Below are 26,110 nucleotides of genomic sequence, written 5' to 3'. Positions count from 1 at the left end.
CTGTGTCTCTGTGTTTATCCTGTGGTGTTGGATGTAAATTTAGATGCAGTTATAAATATGGAATATCAAACTTTTGGAATTCCACTTACACCTCTGGTTTTGCTAATTTTGCAGGTGTGAAAGAGTCTTGGGTGAGCTCAGGCACTCGCAGGCGGCCCGAGGGCCGGCGGCAGCTGCAGCGGCAGCGGCGGCGGCGGCAGCAGCAGCAGCAGAAGCGGCAGAAGCAAGAGCAAGCAGCGGCAGCTTCGGCAGCAGGAGCAGCAGCAACAGCAGGCTCCGTGAAGTCTTTGCTCCTGCCTCAACCATGAACGTGTCTCAGAAAGGTTAACACAGAGAAGCCAAGGTACTATCACAACGCGATTTTTTTTCCCCCAATGACTTTTCCTCTGAATTAAGATTTATTTTAAGTGGGCTTTTTTGTTTCTTTCATTTTGGAATTGAATGAAGCTACTATATCGATTCTTGAACTGCTTTGATCTCTTTCAACATTTTATTATTGCTTTACTCTTCAAAACATACGTGGAATAGGGAAAAACATATTTTAGAAGAATCCATTTCTATCCCCCAAAATGTTTAATGAACTATCTTATCAGCAAATAGGGAAGATGGTTGCTGGCAATTTTTTCCTCAGTACCTGAGTTTGCCTCGATTTCCTTATTTGTAAAATGGGCAAAAATGTGTAGGAGCAGCTAATTCTCAGGGCTGTTGTGAAGAAGATCAAATGAAATAATAATTGTAAAGTACTTAGTACAGTGCCTGGCATATAGTAAACCCTATATAAATGTTAGGTAATGTATAAAAATTTCACATGGTTGGTTTAAGTTGGAAATTTTCCCAGACTGCTGATGGTTCAAACAAATAGTTTATAATAGACTTTCTTCGAAAAGCTCGATGCAAAACACCAATCTGAGGAGGGTAGAGGTTATCCCCCCACCCCCAAAAAAATACTTGCCACCAGAATAGGACACTTTGAACTCAGAATTATCAAAGGTGGCCCTCACACTCTGACAAAGAAGATTCAGAACTTTCTGGGGAGTTTGGAATTTCAAGGCTGTTGGTTTGGACTAGCACTGCCTATGAGCAGCAGCATAATATATTAAGACCCTAAGACACTGCCTTTCTCTCCTTTTGGGAGGTTACAACGTGCTTTAAATGACCCAGCATTTCCAAGAGAGGCCAAAGATCTTTTTCTCTTTTATGACCCATCGTATCCTTTTGAGGCCAAAAAGAACAAGAGGGTCATTACCACTAGGGTCCCGGCTCTGTTTGTTACTTAGCGTTACCAGGAAGATTACGAAAACCCAGTTGTTGGCTTAACATTTGAGCCTGGAACATCTGGAGAATAGTCAGAGGAAGGAACTTGAGGAGAAAGGGGGGGGGGGGAGAAAAAGAGAGAGGGAGAGACAGAGACAGAGACAGAGAGACACATACACACACACACACACACACACACAGATTGAGAGAGAGAGAGAGAAAGAGAGAGAGAGAGAGAGAGAGAGAGAGAGAGAGAGAGAGAGAGAGAGAGAGAGAGAGAGAGAGACATATGAACTGTTGAATTTTGTTTCACCAGGTGCTAGGAGGAAGCAACAGTAGCCTTTTTGATATGGGAGGCAAATTCTGTGGCCCCTGAAGTTAGGACACAACAATGGAAGAGGTCAAAGGACAGCTGAGTGGGGTCAGTGAGACACCATGGGGTGTATTTTGTTACTTAGTAAAAGGAGCAGCCTCCTAAAACCTTAAAGGATTCTCTTGAAAAATCTGTGTTGTGAAAAGGTTTTATGAGTCTCATGGCAAAAAGTCCTGATTTATCTAAGGAATGCTTGCTTTTTGTCTGAATGCAAGGATAATCCTTACCAAATGTTGGCAACGTATATAAGCAATCAATATAGGTCCGAAAGGATAGTTAAGGTTGAAGTGTACTTTGGCTTCCAAAATACTTTATCATTTTAATACTTCTCTGCTAGTGAAATGCCATTTGTTCTCCAGACTTAAATCCAAATAAATTTTCAAGAAAAGAGAATAGGTTTTTGACAAATATGTCTCTTTGCACTAAGTCTATCTAAAAGTAAAACAGACATACTTTTTTTTATTTTTTAAGGTAATTTTTATTTTAAAAGCTAAATTTTAAGTTCCATTTATCCAAACATTTTTATTTCATTGTTAAAGAAAAACTTTAAAACACAAGAACTTAATACAATGTAAAAGACATCTTTTAATTTATTTTAGATTATCTGAACTGAATAAATAATTTTGACTGGATTTTCTGGAAGAGGCATCTGATTTTTGGTTTATTTTAGTTGTGATGAGTTTTAAAGAAAAAGGAGTAAGTTGATGACTAAGTGTTATTTGGTCATTCATTCAACAACATTGAATTAGATTCTAAATACAAAGATGAAAAAGAACAAACACAGTTGCTTCCTTTTAGTAACTTGCAGCCTTGAAATGAGACATATGTACAAATAACTAATAAAAGTGAAAAATGATTAAGTGCATGGAATAGTATGAGAGATTCAGAAAGAGATTGAAAAAAAGATTCACAGAAACAGAAAAGGAAAGGAAGAGAATAAATGTCTTCACATTTTAAAATTAGTAGATAGAGAACCAATGTCAGAGTCAAGACCTTAGAGGATTAAAAACAACAATAAAATTCACTCTATATAGAAGAGGGGAGAAACCCTTCTAGTGTCAGGAAGGACTTTTTATGACAACCCAGATCTTCTGTGACTCCAAGGCTTTCAGAAAAAGGTGCTGTATATATATGTAAATGGAAGTGCAATGATGGAAATTTTGTAATAAGCTTTATAACTTATACAGTATGGAGAATAAAGACTAAATGGGTAGTAGGAAGTAGTTTTTTGATGGACAAATGAACTGTGGAGATGATTTTCTACATTTTTAGAAAAGTATACTTTCTAAAAATAAGATACATGTTTGGAAAAGATAATGTGCTCAATTTTGGATTTCTTAAGATAAATCAATGCACAATTAAAAATTAGAATCATAAGTCTCTTGGTTAACAATTGCTTGACAAATATAGAGATTCTTAAATAACATTAAAGTTGGGGCAAAATTGACAAATAGAAACTTTTAATTCTTTAAGGACTAGAATATAGAAATACTGTGTGAGAAGATGGAAGGGAAAGATAAAAGTTGGTAGGAATGACAGCTCCAGCTAATGTCAGATGTCACTTTAAATTTCAAGTTATTTTAGGCTGTATTCTCTATTTTTGTAAATAGATTCTCTGCAAGATGCCATTAAAAATATGTATTGAGATGTATTTAAGTGTGTTCCTCTGTGGATGATGAAACATATTTTACTCTAATGGAAAAATAGAAAATTATGCTGATTTTTTAGAAAAAATAATAATTCTGATTTGCTGCACTTTTTAAAAAAGTAAATTTAAAATTAGCTTATCTTTAAAAGATGATATACTACAGTAGGGAATCTGTTTTTCCTTTCACTTATACAAGTTGTTGGATTTTTTAAAATGGATCATCCAAACATATAATGAAACATATAATGAAAAATGAAACCCAATTCTAGATGTAGGGACCAATGAAATGAAAAATGATCTCATTCAATTAATTGTTAGTCTGGATATTCCACTTTCAAAACTTAGGAAATAATGTAGAAAAAAAGGAAGAAAAGAGAAGGGATGCAAGTGCTTGTCCCAGAACAACTCAAAAGCTGCAAGTTTGAAAAATTGGAGAGAAGTAGCTTTTGAAATTCGTTTCTACTTGGGGAGGAATTAGTTTTTGCCTCAGGCATGTCATGCAAATTTTTAATGATTGTTATGATAAATACCTGAAGTTTTGGTTCTTTGTTGAAGTTGTATGGACAGCTCTATGTGTGGCAAGCATGATGAATGCTGTAAGCCACACTTTGGAAGCATTTCCCTGTATTTAATGTTTTCTGTTCTGGCTGATTAGCTTTGCTCTATGTTGAAAAATTGGTCTCTGGTGGCATGGTAGTGGTCACACGTTGCCTATTACTGTTTTGTATCTTTGATGTTGCCCAGGGATAGCCTCTGGTCATTACACTAGCTCCAGAGATTCTTGACAGAGACTTGTTTATTTTACACAAGAATTCATGGTATTCAAGGAAGAAAGTTAAGACTTCCAGAAGTAACAAATAACTCTTCATTTTATGGGAGAATTACTAGTAGGATGGGGGTGGGAGAAGAGGAAGAATAGAAATATAAAAATATGTAAATAATTTATCTCTTTTTATTGTGACAATTTTCAGAAATGGCAGTTGCTTCTTAACAGTTATTTCTAGTAAATTAAGAAAGAAGAAAATACTGTGGAATTCATATATAGGTATGGAAGAGATGCACATATACATATGTGTGTGTGTTTTAGAGTTAAGTTGCTATATATGGTTACACAAATTACACTTAAAGTTTTCACTAAAAAGTTTCCAAAACAGAGATAGGACAACTTTTGCATTCTCCAGATTATTAAAAATAGTTGGAGAACTCTTAATATGATTTATATCTTTGAAGGTGACACAGTTGAACAGAATGCCTGGCCTGGAATGAGGAAACCCTGAGTTCAAATCCATTCTCAGACTTTTCCTATCTGTAAAATAAGCTGGATAAGAAATGGCAACCACTCCAAGTATCTTTGTCAAGAAGACTCCAAATGGGGTCATGAAGAGTAAGACGTGACTGAAACAATTCAACAATATATTTTGAACATTTTGAAGAAAAGAGCATGAAAACAGTATGTCAATTATTTTTAATGAAATTGATGAAATGAATGTCCATGAGTTTTTTTGGAGATATGCTTGAATAGACAATACTTCCTAATACAAATCACTTAAGTTTATAATTTTAATAAAATTATGATAGAGAATGAAATAGAAAACATTGATCTACAGTAACATTAAAAATAATATATTTATGTAATGCTTTGACATTTGCAAAGCATTTATATAACAATCTCGGGAGGTGAGCAAAGAAGGGAGTTTCTCTCTCTCTCTCTCTCTCTCTCTCTCTCTCTCTCTCTCTCTTCTCTCTTTCCCTCTCCCCCTTCTCTTTCTGTGTGTGTGTGTGTGTGTGTGTGTGTGTGTGTGTGTCCCTTATACCTAGTTCTGGGCCTGGCACATAGCAGATACTTAATAAATACTGAATGCATGAATGAATGAACATTTTACATAAGATTCAGAACTGGGATGGAGCCCAGATGCTCTTAATAGCTAATATTTATTTAATCCTTAAAGATTTACAAAGCACTTTCCATGCCTAATCTTGTTTTTATTCTCACAACATGTTGCTACTTTACAAATGAAAAAATGAAAATTCAAAAATAAAAATGTGTTCAGTCACTCAACCATTATATAAGTGACTGAACTCAAAGTAAAACTGAGATTTTCCAAGTTAAAATTCATTGCTCTTTTTTACAATGTCACAACTATCTTTTATGAGACTTATTGTGTTAAAATATTTCAGTTGTGTCCACCTCTTCATGATGCCATTTGGGATTTTCTTGCAAAGATCTTGAAACAGTTTGCCATTTTCTTCTCTAGCTCATTTTACAGATGAGGAAACAGAGGTAAACAGGATTAAGTGACCTGCCTAGACATAGCTAGCAAGTGTCTGATGCCAGATATGAACTCAGGAAGAAGAGTCTTCCAGACCCCAAGTCTAGCATTCTATCTACAACATACCTAGATTGTCACAACTGGAAATAGGGTGGTATAGTGGAAGGGGAGCTGATTTTGTGATGAGAGGATCTGGATTCAAATCAGTATGAACTTCAATTTCCTCATTTAAAAAAAAATGGAGCCTCTAATTATATTGACTGTAAGGTCCCTTCTAGCTCCTGATCTTCAATCATATGAATTGGAGTTAATGTTTTTATACATACAAGACAAAGTCTTTTGGGACACCCACTGTTTATAGGCATAAATTGGATGGAGACGCAGTAAAAGAAATTCAAAAAGAGTGTTAGGACAACAAACAAGAGATAGCAATGTCTTGGAAATCTAGAGAGAAGGGAGTCAAGGAGAAGAGAAAGAAGGTGAGCACTGATGTCAGAGCCTTCAAGGTCAAGAATGATAAGGATTGAGAAAAAAAAAACACATTACATTTAATCTACTTTTTGTTTTATCGTGCAATCAAAACTGAATTTTTCCCAAAGAGAATACAAACATACACAAGTGTGTGTATATTTGTACCCAATACATACATATATGGGGCTGTGGGTGTGTTTAAAATTAGGTAAAAAAGTAACCTGCATTAGTTTTCTCTTTTGGAATAAACTCCTTTGAGGTAGGGAAATGTGTTTTAACTTTGTCATCATCAAGTCTTGGAATGTTTCTACTGAAAAGGATATACTGATTAAAAGATATACTGAGTTAAAAGATTCTGAATTTACACATTCTGTTCAATTCAAGAATTTATAAATTATCTGTGTGTGTGAGGGGTTAGTATGATTGATTCCAAAGCAGAGAGAGATAAATAGACAGGGGTATATGCTTTATAATCTAATAAGGAAGATAAAATGCTTGTAACTAACATTACATTAGGAAAATGCCGAGGGCACTGGAAAAAATAGTTTTATGAGCATTCAAGAGAGAAGGAGATTACTTCAGATTTGGAATGATAGGAGATACAGTGAAAGCTATGTTTAAGAGATGGCATTTAAGTTGGGCCTGCAAGAATGGATATGATTTTAATAGGCAGAATGGAAAGGAAAGTATTCTAGGGTTATATTCAAGTCCTTTGTGTGACCAAAGACATTCTGAAGTAGAATATTATAAGATGAATTTGAGGGATAGTTTAGTTTAGTATAGAGCTTATAAAAAAGCATAGAATGAGAAAAAGTCAGAGACAGATTGTAAAGGACTAAAAGAGCTTTGACTTTATAACCTGTAAAAAGACATAAATGGTTATGGGCAGCGAGTGGCAGCTGTGATTTAAAAAAAATTAATTTGATAGAAATACATAGAATGAATAAAGCAATAATGTTTTTAAAAAATTGCCTTTGTTAAATAAGGACATTTTCTGATTAAGTCAATGAATCAAAATCAAGTGTGAACTGGGCTTGTTTGTATACTTCCTTGAATCAATCAAAAACATTGTGTGAGAGACTTGGTCTTGCCTTAAGGAAATTGTCTAAAAGAAAGGAGTAATCTCAGAAGGAGAGAGAGATTCAGAGTATCAGGAGGAACCTGAGAGATTGCAGCACATGTGAGAACTGAGCTTTGGCCCAGAGAGAAAGCTCATCAATTCTACAGAAATCTTAGAGTAGAAAGTGAAGGCTGATGGAAGTTTGAAGAAAAGGTTCTCCTCCCAGTACCTATCTATCCGCAGTCAGGTCAAGTCAATAAACATTTGTTAAGCCTCTACTTGTGTTAAACGCTGAAGATTGAAAAGAAAGGCAAAACATACTTCTTGTTCTCAAGTAACTCAGTTTAATAGAGCAGATGATTTCAAGGAGATCAGTAACACTGGATGGCAGAGTATATGGGAGGGAATGAGGTACAACAAGACTGGCGAAGGAAGGAGAGGATTGTGAAAGACTTTAAAAAACAGATATATTTGATCCTGGAAATACTATAGAGACATAGGAATTTATTGAATAGCATGCTGGGAGGAGTGACATTTTCAGACCTGAACTCTAGGAGGATAAATTTATAGCTTAGTGGAAGATTGAAGTGGGGAAAGACTTGGAGACCACTCACAAGACTCTAAGGTAGTCTAGGAGTAAAGGGATGAGATGTGAGGCTGGAGATCAGGAAAGAAATTAAGGTTGGGTAAGCAGATTTGAAAATCATCCCATAGAGGTAATAATTGAATCGATAGAGCTGATAAGATCATGAAGAGAAAGAGTATAGAATGAGCAGAGGTGAAAACTGAGGACAAAGTCTTGAGGGGCATCCACTGTTCATATGCGTAAATTGGATGGAGAATTGGCAAAAGAAATTCAGAAAGAGTGTTAAGATCAGAAGAAAGACAAACAAAAGATAGCAATGTCTTGGAAATATAAAGAGAAGAGTCAAGGAGAAGAGAAAGAAGGTGAACGTTGACTCAGAGTCTGTAAGGTCAAGAAGGATAAGGATCGAGAAACAAAATTACATTTAATTTACTTTTTGTTTTATTGTGCAATCAGAACTGAATTTTCCCTCAGCTATAAAGAAGGTACACAATACATACATATATGGGGCTGTGGGTATGTGTAAGTCAAAAACTCAACATACATATGTATATATAAATATGTTATTATAACAATATTACAGATATATATTTACATTATCCACTTCAGAGGTTTTTGTAAGGAAATGATTTTATAAATTATAAATTGCTATCAATAAACTTTCACAATCATTTTAGTTTCCATGAAAGATTAATTCTTCAATACTTCTGTGTTTTGGTGAAGAGTACTTCCTCAAGAGGTACTTTACCTCAGAATGAAAATCACAACCTCCTTGCCCCTGCATAACTAATTTGATAAATAAATATAAATCCTCCATAGAAATCTCCCTAAGTCAGTAGAACCTTTCTCTGGATATTTTGATATTTTGTGGTTATCAGGTCAAACTTCAGTCTGTCTGGTATCCCATGTTCTTGCTATAAGATATACCCAACTACTTTCTTTTTCATATAGTTGACAGATAATGCCTTTTATTTAACTTCTTTGATGCAATATGTTATATCTAGTTATACCCGTGATATGACTTTCAGTTGTTTTTTTTTTATTTGAGTCACTTGCAATTATTCTTAGATTTCCGTGTTTTATTACAGAATCCACATAGCATCACTAGGGAAATTTATTAGTCTTTTAAGAATAAATGTTTTGCTATTTAAAAGTTTTTAATGGATCACCCTCCAAGGAATATCCATTCTTTTAGAAAATAAGAAGGGGGGATGACTGTCAAAACTAACCTACTTTTTGAAAAAATATCAGTATTCCATACCTCATAATTTCCATACCTTAATTTCTGTAAAGAAGCAGCAGGAGGTTCCTTCTCATCTTTCTTTGCAGCCAAGATTGGTCATTTATAATTGCAAAAAAATTTTATCTCAGTTTCTTGGCAGTTTTTCTGTCCATTATACTTTGTTGTAATAATTGTGTGTATCATTTTCTTGCTACTGCTTACTTTGATTTTTTTCATGTTTTCTCATGTTTCTCCACTTATCTTAATTGTTTCCTATGTAGTATTACATTTCATTGGCATACCACAACTTTTTAGCCATACTCTGGTTGATGGATATCTACTTTGTTTCCAGTTCTTTGCTACTACTAAGGTGCTGCTATAAATATTTTCCTAGCAGTATATTCCTAGCAGTAGAATATCTAGGTTGATGGATATGATCATTTTTAGTCACTTTCTTTGCACAATTCCACATCATTCTTCAGAATCACTTGAACAGTTTACAATTCTATACACTGTTTGAGGTCTGGAAAGATTAAGTGATTTTTCTTATATCATAGGTAGCTAGGTAGCAGAGCTAGGGATTTACATGTTATGACCCAAAATCTAGTACTTTTTTATAACATTTGTTGCTATTAGTTGTCAAATACAAAGATCACTTTAGAGCGTCAGAGGGAGGTTAGAGTAGATAGAAATTTCAGACATCTATGTAGGGATGATTGTTAAAATTGAATCACGGGATTTTGGTGTCAAAAGGGACTTAAGTAGGACCTAGCTCATCTAATCTCTATGCGAAAAAGAATTTTCATTATACTATATCCTGCAGGTGATCACTGGAATACATATAGCAAAGCAGAATCCATTACCTCTGGAGGTAACCATTCCATTTTGGGGTGACTCTAATTTTTATGAAGCTTTTCCTCTATCCAGGCTACCTTTGTGTTTTTTGTATTTTCTCTTTCTATTCCTATTTCTGCCTCGTGGAGCCAAACAAAAAAAAAAGTATTCTCAAGAAATTCGACAGTGAAATGCAGTAGGAGGATAGAACGGCAACTACAAGATATGTAGCAAGGATCTAGGGAATTGCTTTCTTTTTTATATAATAGAGATCTGAGCATATTTGTAGACAATGGGTAGAAAGCAATGGAGATTAAAAAACCAAAGATACATGAGCAGGAGGAGATAATATATGGAGTCAAGTCCCAGAAGAATACAAAAACATTGGGGGTTAGGGGATGAAAAGAGGGGACACATGAGTGGAGAGATTAGCCTTGGCAATGAAGAAGGGTTGGGAAGAAATACTCAAGATAGAAAGGAAGACAGTATTCAAAGGGAGCTGTCAGACCACTCTTCTTGAAATTTTTCTTATTCTGAATCTATTAAATAGAAGAATTCTTGATGTGATAGCCTCTTACACCATCTCTCTATCTAGTAGTCCTTGCCTAGTTTCTGAAAATATAACTAACTGTAAAACTCTTTTCAAACAATGCAGCTTCTAGGCATATGTTAATCATATAAACCTTTACCATAGATACAACTAGAAATATGCTGCTGTACAATCTATAGAGTATCAATAAAGCATAAAGTTTATTTCTTTCACAAGTTATTTTAAAACAAAATAAAGGTGTATGGTGTGTGTGTGTTGTCTTGTTTTTTTAAAACTTATCTTTTTATGGTCTAGTGTGTATGTATGTCTTTATAGGTTAATTTTTTTAAAGCCTGTGCAATCTGGAAAATTTGCATAAAATTTTTTGGCCTTTCATACCAGAGAAGTCTGAATTTTTTTTATTTTTCCTTTATCTTATTGTAAAATTTGGATTAAGTATTTGGTCATACCTGTGTCGTTTGCTAGCCTTTGTGTGTCATCAGCAGCTTCTATAAAACTCCCAAAAAATTCCCATTTATTTTTTATGCCAACCCATAATACTTGAAACTATAGTGGGAAAAGTCATGATGTAAAAGGGATAACTGGATTTGGCTTATTTGTACACAGTTAGCATTTTGTCTTTCCAATTAGACTGACTCTCTGGGGGCTAAAGAATATCTTTTACTTTTCTTGGTTACTGTCAATGGATGACACAGTGTCTCACATGTAGTAGACTCTTAATAAATGTTTATTGATTATCAGTATAATTAAAAGTGATGACAGTGGAAAACAATCAAGTAGGGATATTCATGTTTCTCCATTGATTTAATACTTTCCTTGAGTTTCTAGAAGATAGTTTTTGTCACATTGTAGAAAAAAGCCTTTCATTTCTGTACATCTGATTGTATCCGTTTGTTTGTTTGTTTGTTTATTTTCCCAGTGAAGTAAATATAGGTTTGATACTAAAAACCAATAGAGATAATTCTGAGAAAGAAATATTAGACCAATATAATTAATGACTATTGATATAGCATATTATATAAAGTCCTGGTAACTAGGAGACAACCCTGCATCTGAGTTATTCATTATGACCAAGAATATTCTAAACAGAAATAAAAGAATACTTTCATATTAGGAAAAAAAATCCATATAAGCCGTATTCATAAAATACCATTCCAGTGTTTCATTCCATTAAGAAAGTGCCCATGAGTTCTAGAAGGTTATACTAGCAAAACAGAATCTCTGGAAGGTTTTATCCAATTGAAAAGGCTTCAAAAGTAAGTCTCAAAAATAGATTGTATCTGCTTTCTAAAGACCTGACTAGCTAAATACTGATATATTTAGCAGTAGGAAGTTGTCAGGTAGGATGAAGAAATTTTGGCTACAAAAACTCGGGGATAAGAATAATTATAGAAACATCTTATTATTGTGGTACTAGATGAAGAAAATACCTGATTAAAAATAGCATCTAATTAGTATATTGTCTCTCTTCATATTTTCTATTACAGTTATATTATTCAGCAATTTAATTAGTATAGTATTATAATTTTTAAAAGTTGCACCTGTGCATGTTACATGCCTAGCACATAGTAGGCATTCAGTAAATTCTGGTTGAATGAATGAATGATAATCCAACAATACAATTCAATAAATATTTATTGGAACACCTACTATATTATGCCCTATGCTAGCCTCAGGGAATACCAAAATAAAAAATAAATTGTCCCTTTCTGTGAAGAGCTAACATTATTGGCATTTTCATTGATAGTTGACATTTTCAAATTCTTTGTACTCTGTATGATTCTATTAAATTTCATCCCTCATTTTTTATATACATTTAGTTTCTTCTTCAGTTTTTTCTAGGATTTTTTAGCTGTTTGTTTCTTCTCTTAAACTCTCTCATGATTTTAGTTCTTTCCTATTTAATAAGCCTGTTATCCATTTAATTTTCTCCCACATTTTTTTGCATTGTTTTTGAAGCTACTTCTAATGTTGTTTCAGTGTGCCTTTTTTTATTAGCTTTTTATAGCCTCATCAATTTGGTAAAAAAGCAATGTAGTCCAACCTCCTAATTTTAGAAATGAAGTCATTTCTAGTTTTTCATAATTTATACATTGTATTTTTTATTAAAGCTTTTTATTTTTAAAACATATGAATGATAATTTTTCAGACATTAACTCTTGCAAAACTTTATGTTCCAATTTTCCCCCCTTCTCCCCACTCCCTCCTTTAGATGGCAAGTAATCGAATATATGTTAAACATGGTAAAAATATTAAATCCAATATATGCATATATATTTATACAATTATCTTGCTGCACAAGAAAAATTAAATCAAAAAGGGAAATAAAATGAGAAAGAAAATAAAATCCAAGCAAGCAGTGACAAAAATCTAATGACCCAATAATAATAGTCTCTGGGTGTAAATGGCTCTTTTCATCACAAGATCATTGGAATTGGTCTGAATCATCTCATTGCTGAAGAGAGCCACATCCATCAGAATTGATCATCATATAATCTTCTTGTTGCAGTATATAACGATTTCCTTTTTCTACTCATTTCACTTAGCATCAGTTCATGTAAGTCTTTCCAGGCCTCTCTGGAATCATCCTGCTGATTGTTTCTTACAGAATAATAATGTTCCATAAAATTCATGTACCATAACTTATTCAGCCATTCTCCAACTGATGGACATCCACTCAGTTTCCAGTTTCTTGCCACCTTAGAAAGGGCTGCCACAAACATTTTGCACATATACATTGTATTTTTTCATAATCTTTTTTTTTGCTTCTGTTGTACTAGTGGTCTTCAGCTTTTTATTGTTTTCTTAGTGAACTTTTTTTGTGAGAATTTTTGATAGTTCTTTTTCTATTATTATTTTTAGGGGAAGTAATACAATACTAGGCCTGTGGTCTATCCATTGTTCTTTCAGATACCTACATTTATATATTTGATAGTTCCAAAGAATTTTTCTTATATTATCTAACAAAAATTTCCTATTATCCTCATAAATCAAGAAATATAAATATTATTATCCCCTTTTAACAAAGAGGGAACTGAAGCTCAGAAAGACTTTGTTAATTGTCCAGTGTCATCTGCCTAGTAAATGACAGTCAGGGCTTAAATCTAGTCTCCTGACTCTTGAGTCCAATCCAGTCCTGTCTTTTTACTAAGCCTTCCCTTGACTTGTTCTTGAGCTGGTTTGATAAAGTGCTTCTGGTTTCCTACATTCTAGATTCCCAGAATCCCAATCTTGGAATTAAGGAAACAAAATCCATTTGGTCTTTGCCTTTGCATAATAAACCAGACAGTGAATCATCAAGTATTATTGAATCTAATTATTTCCTAACACCATCTATGTTGTTTTATTTACATTAAATTTATTTTTTTAAAGCTTCACCAAGCTTTTTTAAAGAGTACTTCTTGAATAGGCAGCTGTAGAATAGTGGTTAGAGAACTGGTTTTAAAGGGAATACCTGGAAATAAGAGTAGAGGAGAACGAAAAAGAAAAGGCAATTTCATTTTACATGAGACATCCATTTTTTATTATATGATTAAAGTTTTTGTTAAAAAAAAAACCTTTTTTTGTAAAACAGGGAAAGGAAACAATATCAAAAGCTATATATATAGCTATATTTAAGAAGAATTTTACAAGTATCACTAATATGCATTGAAGACGATTTAAAAGGATCTTTTCTTTTTAGATGTGGCATCTAATAGATTAAGTCCACATGAAATGGAAAAGAGAATCACATTCTCAGCCAGCTGGGATACAAATAGTTCTAACATCCTTAGAGACACAAGGCTCGTGCTGGTCCTGACACTGTCATTCCCTTTGGTACCCTAGTGTGCATTCAAGTTTTTTTTCTTTCAGGCAAGTCATCCTTGGTTCATTGTTCCCATTTATTTCAGTATTTGGAGTGCAATTTTTTTTTGTAGTCTAGTTTCATGCCTATCTAGCTTCATGCCTATTAGCCACCTGTCCTGAGTTAGATCTTTCTGTTTTGCTCCTTGTCCTACAGCTGCGGTATATTGACAAGGACAAAGCAATTACAAAAACTCTCTGCCATCAAGAGTCTTTGTTGAAATAATTCAGTAGTATTCTTAAATGTACTTGCTTTTACCTGATGAGTCCATTGTATTTTGTTTTTGTAGACAATGTTTGTACTTTGTTGGAAAGAACAATTTCAAATACGTGGTTAACATGGTTAAGCTTATATATAATGTGTAAAGAAAGAGGTCTCCTGTCTCCTTTTCTCTTTCCCCCTCCCTTTGTCCTCTTCCTTAATTAAGTGGCTGTAGCTGATGGAATGGAAAGGACAAGCATTATAGCAGAGTATAACTTGCTGTGAGTCCAGAATACTTATTTTACATCAAAATATGGATAAATTGCCTTATCTGTTTTTTTTTTTTTTTTGGTGGAAAAACTCTTAGTTTTTAGACTATGAAAAAATCATTAGGGTTGTTTAAGTTTGTCGTACATGGGAAATATACAATAAATACAATGTCAGTGAATGAAGTCTTCATATCTACATATGTATACTTAGAGAAATAATGATTCCTTGTATAGACAGCTTCATGTGTGAATATTTATATTATTTATATTTATGTTTATAAATATTATCAATTAGAATAGTATTCTTATTTTTACTTACTGTTTAGATCAGGATTTCTTAAACTTTTCCATTCACAACCTGTTTTCACTTGAGCAATTTTCATGCAACCCTGGGTTTTAGGTATATAAAATATAAAACATTTACTGGTAATGAATCATAACTGTGTGATATCCCCCCCAACATTCCAGTTACACAACACCATATCAGATCATAACCCACAGTTTAAGAAGTTTTGGGGTTGATGAAAATGTTTACATCTTTAAATATTTACAACCTTATTATTTATTTATAAATATGTAAACATTTACATAAACTTGTAGATATTTGCATGTTTATATGTAACCATGTAATTCTTTATGAATTATTTATTTATAAATATTGACAACCTTACAACAAAAATAAAGACAAAAATATTTACAATCTTAAGTTGTACAGGTACAGGTACAAACACTACAGGGAAGCTGGGTGGTATAATGGATAGAATGTCAGGCCTAGAATCAAAAATCTGAGTTCAAATCCAGCCTCAGACTCTTACTAAGTTACTGCAGAAATCATTGAACCTTATTTGCCTCTCATTTGTAAAATGAGCTGGAGAAGAAAATGGCAAACTATTGATATTTTTGCTAAGAATACCTGGAATGAAGTCACAAAGAATCGGACACAGGTGAAATGATTGAACAACAGTACCAACACTTCAGACTGAAATATTATGTTTCCCTCTGTTATTTCTCTTAAATACCCCAAGAGAAAGACTGATATTGAAAAAAGTTGATGGAAAATTTGGTAAGTGGTAGAGGTCTACTTTAATTTTTTTTCAGCTGTCCTTTCTCTCCAAAAAGGATAAAGGATTAGCAGAGTGTGTAATAGTTGTTTGGTCTTCATTTGACTTACAGAGATGACAGGCACTTTTTATAAAAACTATGTTGGATCCACTATTTATCTGGGTACATATAACATTCCATGGGGGTGGAATGACCCCTCTGTTTTAGAAGCAGCATTATTAACTGAAAACATTTTGGAGGGAATCTGTAAATACCTAGTGCTGTACAAAGGAAATAAAAATAGATATGCCTTCTACCCTTCATAATTCCTATATAAAACAGATTGCAAAGGAAATTCAGTAATAGAGTAAATAGAGTCCCAACACTGGACAAGTCTGTTTATGTGATGGATTTTACAGATATTTTTGCCTTATTATATTTTGGTTTTTGTGGCCTAAAAATATATTTTCCATCTGTTAGCTTCTCTTTTATTTTGTTTGGGTTGATTTTCAGCCGGATACCAGTTCCAGCTCTACAAATATAATGCTGAAGAGCACTTAGTGCTTGATTTGTTTTGAGAATCAAGGCAAAAGAGGTCAATTGCTGTAGGTTTCCTATATTACCAGTCTCATAGAATGCCATTGGATTAGGATTTTAAGAAATATCTCTTGAAAAACCTACTGCATTAAATGAACATCTATTTAATGAATTCATTTATGTGAAGTAAAATGAGCTAGCTAAGTCAGTCCTCTGCAATGAGTTGATAGCCAGTTTGGTCATGAAGTCTGTGCTTGAGACCAGTTTTGCAACTCTTTCAAAGATATGAGGCAAGATCTTTATAGCACTTCATATCTTCATAATAATAGCTAGCATTTATATAATGCTTTAAAGTTTACAAGGCACTTTGTGTGTGTCATTTTATTTGGACCTCACTGTAACCCTAAAAGTTAGGTGCGAGTATTATCCCTATTTTACAGATGAGAAAACAGAAGCACAAGTGAAGTGATTTGCTCACGGTCACATAGCTAGTAACTGAAGCAGGATTTGAAATAAGGTTTTCTTGAGGATCTTTTACTGATTCTAACTAATGGACACATAAAAGTGTTGGGGAACAGGACAATTTAAGGAGTACTGTTGATTACCTCCCAGACCCTTCAGCATTTCTGTGGAATGGCAAGCTTTCTTGGTATTTCCTACAGAAATTTCCTGGGAAGAATTCCCTCAAAGGAAAGTTTATTGACTGACTGATTAATGGACCATTGTTTTTATTATGATAGTGATTCTTGCCAGACCTGTGATTTTTGTAGTTATATGTAAACACCCGCTGAAGATATTCTTCTACCAATGTAGATCAGCGAGCTGCTCAGTAGTTTTTGACAAGAGTTAGTTCCCCAGGAGATTTAGAGATGAAGTGACTTTCTTGAGGTCACATAGTTATTATGTGTCAGCACTTGAAACTTCATTCCTAATGCCAAATATTCTTACTTGATTATATGACTGGAGGCTTTTTTAGGATTCGTACACAATCTTACAATCACCAAGGGGATACTTGCAACATTGTCACATCTTGGTATTAAATAAGTGTCTACTGTACTCTTTGCAGCAAGACATTTGATAGACTAGACCAGGAAGAATTGAGGAAGAAATCAATTCTTTCTCTTTGAAAGGTATAGATAGTTCCTCTATCTTCCCAGTCCTTTCTCCACTTTGTGTTTATTTACATCTGATTTACCATGATCTCCTGCTTTTATTCTGTTTCATGTGTCAGAATTAGTGTTACTACTGTTTTCTGTTTTAAAATATTATAACCATGCCTTAATTTATGTAGAGGAGCAGGAAGGTTTACTTCAACATCAATATCTGTAGGATGTAAAACATTGACTTTTAACATGTTTGAAAAGTATATTAAAATAGATGTTTTAGAGGCAAATATGATATACAGTTACATTCGTGAGTTATGTGTTGTTTGTGTAGAAAAATAATGTGGCTGACTTTAGAGGCAGAAAGACTGCCTTTGATACATATTCAGTGACCATGAGTGACTTAATCTTTACTCCCAAGCAACTTTGTAGGACTGTCTGCTCCAGAGAGGTTGTTCATTTACATTTGTTGGAGGCTTTCTCTCTGTGGAGAGGAAGAGGAAGAAAAAGAGAAGGGAAGAAAGGAAGGAGAGAGAAAGGGAGAGAATGAATGTTGCTGTGGAATTGCCTTCAAAGTTACATCCAATCACAAACACACACTAAAAAAATCAATCTCACTTATCATCTCATCTCTGTTTTCCCCTTAAAGCAACAACAGCAAAATCAATGATTTATCTGTAAACACATGTGTATGTATATGTATATATGTGCATTTGTGTGTGTGTGTTTATTACTTTGCTGCCATACAGAAATAAGTACATTGAATTCCAGGGAATTGTAGAATGTAAGTTGGGTTTTTTGGTTCATTTTTGCTGTCTACTTTCTGTATCACAGAAAGGATGAAAATGCTTTTGAATGTCCAGTAGTAAGGATATTGTAGACTAGGGCTTCTTAAACTCTTTCCATTTGGGGAACCCCTTTTCACCCAAGAAATTTTTACATGATTCCTGGTGTATAGATATACAAATCAAACATCTACTGATAATAGATCATGATTTTGCAACCTCCACATTCAATTACAAGACCCCATACGAGGTCACAACCTACAATTTAAGAAGCTAGGCTATAGACTCCATAGAAATGTGTAGGACTCAATGATTTACTCTTGTCTGTATTGTGAATATTTGAAGTCTCTTGGCAACTTCCTTAATAAAGTCAAGGTGTTCCACTCTATTTTTGTCTTTTGTACTTTTGAAGACTATAATCCTACATCCTGAAAGACTCATAAAATTATCTTTAGGAGCAAAGTTATTTCAGAACAGGTAGTTGATGACAGAATCTGGCTTTATAGAGACAGTTACAGACCCTGGTTGGAAGGAAGCGAATTATTTATTTCTCTATGTATATGTTGCATCCCTTTTCCTCTTCCCTTTGCTTCCCTCAAAATTCCTTGAGATTATTAACTGTCTCATTTGTGTCTGTGTATGTTCAGTCCCTAGGTCAATGCTTAATAAGTCTTTGTCAAATTGAATTGTATGGATGGTCTATAGAAATAAAAGGTGGCAATAAAAATCTCTTAGTTGCTAAAATTGTCTGCCTTTTTTTCAGTTCTCGTTCTTAACTTAGCTGCAGTTTTTGGCACTACTGTCAGCCTCCAATACTTTATTCCCTCATGGTTCTTCTAAAATTTAACCCTCTCCTGCTTTTCCTTCTGCTTTTTTTGGCTCTCTTATCAGTCTCCATTAATGGGCCATCATCAGTGCTCTATTTTTTAACCACCAATGTCTTCCAAAACTCTGGCTGGGCTCTTTTTTCTATCTTAATGATTTCATGAACTTCCAATAGTTCAAAATCATGGCTTTGTAAGTTCCTTCTGAATTTTTATATCCAGATCTTATCTTTCTGCTGAGCCTCAGATCTACACAACAAATGCCTGTTGAATATCTGTCTCAATGCCCTATAGACATCTTAACCTCCACTCTTCTGGTTGTAGCTCATCAATCAACAAACATTTATTAAGGCTTTCTGTGGAAATTGTTGAGAATTCAAATACAAAAGGCAGTTCTATCCTCAAGTTGCTTACATTCCACTAGCAATATATAACACATTTACAAATTACTAACTATTGAATCATATGCAAAATAGATACAAAATTATTGGAGAACAGGGAGGATCATTACAATTGTGGGGATCAAGAAAGGACTAGGAATATCTAGGAGGTGAGGAAAATAGAGAAAAGGCTCTGGAGTCAGGACCTGAATTTAAATGTGGCCTCAGACACTTACTAACTATATGACACTGGACAAGTCATTTAACCCTGTTTGCCTGAGTTTCCTCATCTGGTAAATGAACTGACAAAAGAAATGGCAAAACCACTCCACGAACTTTTCCCCAGGGAAGGAGACTGAGAGGACAGGGTATAGTGAATTAGCATTCATATAGTGCCTACTATGTATCAGATACCATACTAAATAAAATCCTACAAGATAGGTACTGTTATTATGAAAAGGAGGGGAAAGGGGAGAGGGAGACTTGAGGAAAGAAGAAAACAATATCGAACTTGTGGGGAGTGACCCAGAGAATCAATTAAGAAGGGGTAAAAAGATTGCCTGGTGATGGTGAGGAAAAAATATTTTGATACTTAAAATCCACCTGTCAGAAAAATTATTTTTATATGTGTACTACATTATATATGTCAATTTATCTTCTATGCTCCTATCTTTATCACATGTAGTTTTAATGCAAAAATCCAAATTTCAATGTTTCCCTTTGAGATTTGGAAAGATTAAATATTGTTAATCAATGAGTTATAACCAAAAAGGGCTCTCCCTCTTCTGAAGCAAGACCAATTTCCCCTACCCTTTTTTACTACATAATGTAGCAAATCCCAAATATGAAAGGGCTAAGGACCTGAAGCATTATAAAACATAATGTTTATGTGTAATGTCAATTTCTGTGGTTGTGCCCTACATAGAGAAATAAACATTGATGGAGGAATATGCTGTAAATTTTGTTAATCTAAGACCTCAGGGTTTTCACATTTTTAGATCTTAAGAAATTATGAGAATCACTTTTTCCATTCCACTTAGAAATTTTGTAGAGGAGAGGTGTCAGACACTAGCAGCACTAGATTAAAATATATTTAAAAAATAAGAAATAATTTTAAAATAAATTTTAAAAATACAATCAAATTTCTAAGTCAATATGAAACTGGCAGAGATCCTTATACATGGTTTAGAGGGCTCAATTTATACATGAGTTTGAGATCCCGGCTGTAGAGGGCCTCTGTGCTATAAAGATAGGAGCAAGAGTTAAGAAAGGCAGCACATGAGTTGTAGAGACTTATTTAAGCATTCCTGGATTTATGTATAACAAGGTTTTAGGGCATTAAATGACTTTGCCTTTATACCTTTATTATCAATACTTATTCAAAGTGACTAAGAAAATAATACTAGTTTAATCAACAATTAAATGCTTCCAAGATTCTAAGATCTGTATTAAATATGGCTGTAGCTAGAGATAACTGACAAAGATATCTGAGAGTCAGGGGCCTAGACAAAGATGGATGCCCATCAAGAGATAAAGAGATGTGTTTATATAATGTTCATTAATTGTGAAGTGATTGCAATTGTAATTACTAAAACCCAGCAATTACAAATTGTCATTCATTAGTCATCTCGTATTGCAGTGCCTATAAAAACATTTGCCCTCTTCCCTAATATAACTGTATCTGACTGCAGGGATATATAACTTTCATGTTATTACCTCCCTCAGTGAATTAGCTCTGAGTGTAGAAATTTCTAATTATGGCTCTATATGGCGGGCATTCTCATGCTGCTATATGTATATTTGTATGTATACAAATATATATATATACAAATAAACATGCATACATATATATATCACCCTATATATAGTATATTTACTAAAGAAGAATCACATGTGAGAAATAATATGAAGGATGTCATCAGAGAGATTTATGACTAGAAATTGAAGTGACTTGGTCATGTAATGAGCTGAGGTCCAGTAGATAATTTTTTATCAAGAGATCTTGATCTAGCATCAAAGAATCTTGAAAAAGTCTCCCATTCATTTTGGGTCAGCTCCCCACAGAGAATCACAGGGAATGGCAACAAAAGTTCCACAGCTTGAGAAGACATGCAAGTACGCATGTATTGGGTTTTGCATTATTAGAGAGATTACTTGCACTGAGGAGATCAAGGTTTGATGTATGTATCCAAGCATATATTACAAACTAACAGAGTTTAGCATATAATGCTAGTTAGAAAATGCATCTTTCTGTCTGTGACCTTACAGAGTTTTCTGTAGCATTTGGGGCTTGCAGAGATTGAGTTCATTTGATATAGTCTTTGTGAAACATAAAGATAATCTATTCCCAGAGCCAACAAATTAAAAAATCATTGGTACTATGTGCTTGGAAAGTTTATCATCATTTATTATGCTCTCCTAGTGAGGCTGTGCCAATAATATGGAAACCAGCCAACGCTTGTGGAAACAGCCATAATATTAAGTTCCTTGTTATAGAATATTTCCATGAAGCTGGAGAGAGGAATAGAATAAGTAGGTGATTGTTGTTTGTTCTTCATTAAATGAGAATCTCTAAAAGTTCTATATAGAGAGGGCCTTTTTTTTTTTAAACCAGCATAGTTGGCTAACCTACCACAAACTATTAAAAACAGTAACCCTGAATAGAAGAATTAGTTTCATAATCATATAAGTGTTTTGTCAACAAGGAAAGGTAGGACAGAATTTATAATGTGTATAAATAGAATTTACATAGATGATCTCTTCCTACTGCATTCATTTATATATATTTCCCATTCATTCATTCATTCATTCATTTGTTTGTTGGTTTTAGATCATGGGGAATTCATATGCAGGGCAACTGAAATCTGCCCGGTTTGAAGAAGCCCTTCACAATTCAATAGAAGCCTCTTTGAGATGTAGTAGTGTTGTACCAAGGCCAATTTTTTCTCAGCTCTATTTGGACCCTGATCAACACCCCTTCTCTCCTGCAGGTAAGCTCCCAAACTCAATACCAACATTGTGGCCTTCCTTGCTCTTACAAGAGTTTCCAATTTTGGAACTTTCTAAATCAATCACTTGAAATTGTCTCACTTCCTTGAGACACAATTTCCAGAGAATTTTATTTTTCTGCTGCTCCCTCAAGGCATTTTTTTTAGTGAGTCCAGTTTATTTGCTTACTCAGATGTCAAACCCAAAGTGGAAGATCTGGATAAAGAACTGGTACACCGCTACACTCAAAATGGGAGTCTGGACTTTTCTAACAACCCAACTGCTAATGAAATGGAAGATGAAGAGGAAGACGATGAAATGTCAGATTCAAATAGCCCACCAATTCCCTATTCACAAAAACCTGCCCCAGAAGGGTCTTGCACTACAGATGGTGAGTTTTATTTTCTTTCTTTTTTATTGAACTACTAGTTTCTGATCATAACGGATATATCCTGGGAATTTATGGAAAATAGTGATTCACTTGCATACAAATTTTTTTAAAAATTCTGCTCAATGAATTTTTAGCAACAGAGTAACAATGATAAGATTGTATTTATACAAATTTTTATAGGCAACCAGGTGACACAGTGGATAGAGTGTTGGGCTTCATCTCTAAAATGTAGATAATAATAATCCCAACTTTCCTGAATAATTATAAGGATAAAATAAGGTTATATTTTTAGGGATATTTACAAATTTGAAAGTGATATATAAATGCTAATCATTATTCTATGTATGAGGAAATTGAGGCTAAATGATGTAAAATTACTTGCTCAAGATAACATGCTAAATAATGATATGATCAAGACTTGAATGTAGGTCTTCTGACTGCAAATCTAGGGCTTCCAGTATATCACAATATCCAATATATCCCAACAACCTCCTAAATTTTAACTTACTAAATTTACTAAAATCTAATTTATGGTCCATCTACTCTCCTGACAGACACTTTGACTTCATTCTAACAAAAATGAAAGGGTCTATTGTAAAATGCTTATATAATTCATATTATATATGCATTATACTGCAGGTCAAATTACTTCTTCTCTTTCTCCATCATTTAGCTGTCCATTTTAACATGGCCTTTGACAAAGTAACTATAGTAAAACCTCATATATTGAATTAATTGCAATTAACCATAATTAATCAAGAAATCTTAGAATTTTAGAATTATAGTTGGAAAGAAGCTCATTGGTTTTCTAATCCATTTTTACACCAAAATATGAATCCCAGCAACATCCTAGGCAAGTAGTCACCACTCTTTATATGAACATCTTCAAAAATAGAGTGGACCAGCTACTTTCTTTTTCAGAAAGCTCTAATGGTAACTAAGTCATCCCTTATTCTAAATAGAAAATCTGATTCTGTGATTTCCATTTATTGGCTATAGTTCTGTCATCTAGAATCACACTGATTTTTTTTTTTAAAGCATGCATCAAAATGAAAATAGGGATATTTGAATATCTGGACCCTTATGAATATCTTCAGACCTTTCCTTGCAGAGCTTGTGCTTGGAAAACAATTGAGATAAACTTTAATAAGTAAGGCCAGAAAAGTTAGATCTGTATTATAATTGGAATGCTATTTGCTTATCCTGTCCCTCCTGGTACACTTTGCCATAGAGAAGTAAAATAGCCCAAAGACAGCTGAAAGATGAGACCTAGCTAATTCTCAAAATAGATAACTACATTATTAAACAGATTTTATGTATAATTAAAATCTGGCACTATTAAATGTAAATCAGTATATGGAGCTACTGTACTCTTAAATTTAATAGTCCTGCCTTAGAGATGACTTTTTTTCTTTTGGTCCTACTTCCAAGTATTATTGATCAGACTTGGGATTTTAATCAATTAGTCACGATTTCTTTAACATAGACTTTAAGAAGGAGGTGTGTTCCATGCTAGTCAGTATGATCAGTGGTTAACTATTATCAATGTAGAAAAGGCTAAAAATCTTGTATGGAGGTTGTCTCAGTATATTTTTTTCTACTTATCTGCAAAACTTCTTTTAAGATGTGATCTTTCCAAGTATCTAAACTATTGAAAAAGGTATTTAACCACAATATATACTAAAATTGTGTACATGAATTAGTCAACAGCTAAGTATTAAACAGATATTAACTCAGCCCTCTGTTCAACATTAAGGTTCTTTTAAGTAGTTTTAAGGTTCTCATTGAGAACTAAGTTGTAGGAGAATAATTAAGTGTGGCAAGTTATATTCTGGATCCACCTAGAAAATTCTTGTTTCAGAGAATAAAAATGAGGTAGATTTTAAGACAGTTGATGCATAATCTCACCATGAAATTACTCAAGGAAAGTAGAAATGGGGATAACAGTTATTTAACTGATAAGGAAAGTGAGAAAGTGGGAGGCAAAATGTTTTCCTGAGAATAGTCAAGCACAGCCTTCCAAGTTGAGAGCTACCTTAAATTCTGGTCTTCAACTTAGATTCCTGCAGGCACACTGGGAAGCATCAAACCTCTTTGTTTAATGTTCTTTCCACCCAAGTTTCCTGGTTTAAAAATTTTCACAAGTAAATTATGTACTTTTTAAATGAGACATTTGTTTGAGGCTTACCCCATGTAGAATAATCTTGCTGAAAGTTTCTGATTTCTTATAATTATTTCAGAAGGGCCTATTCTGAGAGGAATGTTATCCATAAGATAGTATTGTCATTTTGATAGTTTAAAATAGCCATGATTATAATGACGACTGCTAATGAAGAAGACTTTACCTTTACCAAGAAATCCTCTATTTACCTAGGGCATAAAGACCATTTTTGGAGGCAATTAGATAAACAGGTACTTAACACCCGATGAGTTGCTGAGAAACTACTATTTAGATGTAAATTTATGCTGCTAATATCTTATGTAAATTTCCAAGTCCATTGCAAGTTTGTACCCCTCTGTGAGGCTATTGATTATATACCTTAGGTGGGAAGAGAAGGAAAATCTTTGACTTTGGAATACTGGCTTTGATTACTTTTGTTTGTGTTTAGAGCTGTTTTAGTAAACTTTCCCCTCCCTGCTTTTAGCTCACTCAGTAAGCTTCCAGTTGGAGATAATTGAAGGATGCAAATCCAACCCTGTGAAGTGAAATCCTTGATTGTTTTCCCAAAGAAATGCAGATGAAGGTCTTAACAGCTATTTGCTATCTCCCTTTTACTTTTGACACAGAAAAAAAAATTTTTTTGTGAGAAATTTATATTTCTCCTTATCTGTCACATATGTAGTGTTTTGTTTTCCATTGCTTTCTAATTTTTGGTATTGTTCCCACAAAAGTATTTTATTAGCAAGGCTAACTAAAGAAGCTGTTATCTCTGTGTGCAGGTGTTGGTCTTCTTATATCATGTGTATACAGCAAATATTCTAAGCTAAGATTGCTTCTTTGGGGCCCCCTCACCAGGAGAGTGAACCTTTTGTAAACCTCCCTACATAGGGTCACATTCAGAGATCATTTCAGATGTATATCTGAGTTGCTGCTGCTTTTGTAGTGTAAGTTTTTTAAATATTGAGGTTTAGATTTTTAATTGAGTATTTGATGTTTGCTCTTTATAGGCTTACCTCTCTCTCTCTCTCTCTCTCTCTCTCACACACACACACACACACACACACACACACACACTACAGGGACATACATCTAAGAAGTCTGCATATTTCTGCCATTGAGATTTTGACTGATGACTAACAGTTTCAGCTTCACTGCCTTATCACACATCTCCCTTTCATTTAAAACAATAATTATAATATACTATTCTATACTATTTTATTTTTCCAAATACATTTATTTTCCAAATATAGCAAAGATAGTTTTCAACATTCACCTTTGCAAAACCCTGCATTCCAAATTTTTTTCCCTTTGTTCTCCT

The 26,110-nt window shown here is 33.8% G+C and overlaps 1 protein-coding gene and 1 long non-coding RNA gene across 4 annotated transcripts in view; both read left to right on the top strand.

The window, feature by feature from the left end:
* The window catches only part of LOC111719073, a 150,972-nt gene extending 150,792 nt beyond the window's left edge, over positions 1 to 180 (top strand). Inside the window, exon 4 of the long non-coding RNA XR_004230973.1 lies at positions 115 to 180. This is a non-coding gene — a long non-coding RNA (uncharacterized LOC111719073). The remainder of the gene's footprint in view (positions 1 to 114) is intronic.
* Positions 181 to 222: 42 nt separating this feature from the next.
* GREB1L (GREB1 like retinoic acid receptor coactivator) overlaps positions 223 to 26,110 on the top strand; it is a 137,138-nt gene continuing 111,250 nt past the window's right edge. For all 3 annotated transcript variants that reach the window (XM_031946546.1, XM_031946545.1, XM_031946544.1), the window contains exons 1-3: positions 223 to 343; positions 22,083 to 22,242; positions 22,434 to 22,631. In XM_031946546.1, the coding sequence (XP_031802406.1) occupies positions 22,086 to 22,242; positions 22,434 to 22,631 (355 nt within the window). In that variant the 5' untranslated portion in view covers positions 223 to 343; positions 22,083 to 22,085. The remainder of the gene's footprint in view (positions 344 to 22,082; positions 22,243 to 22,433; positions 22,632 to 26,110) is intronic.

The sequence above is a fragment of the Sarcophilus harrisii genome, chromosome 1 (genome assembly GCF_902635505.1).
Source record: "Sarcophilus harrisii chromosome 1, mSarHar1.11, whole genome shotgun sequence".
NCBI lineage: Eukaryota > Metazoa > Chordata > Mammalia > Dasyuromorphia > Dasyuridae > Sarcophilus > Sarcophilus harrisii.
This window is presented reverse-complemented; position numbering and strand designations above follow the sequence as displayed.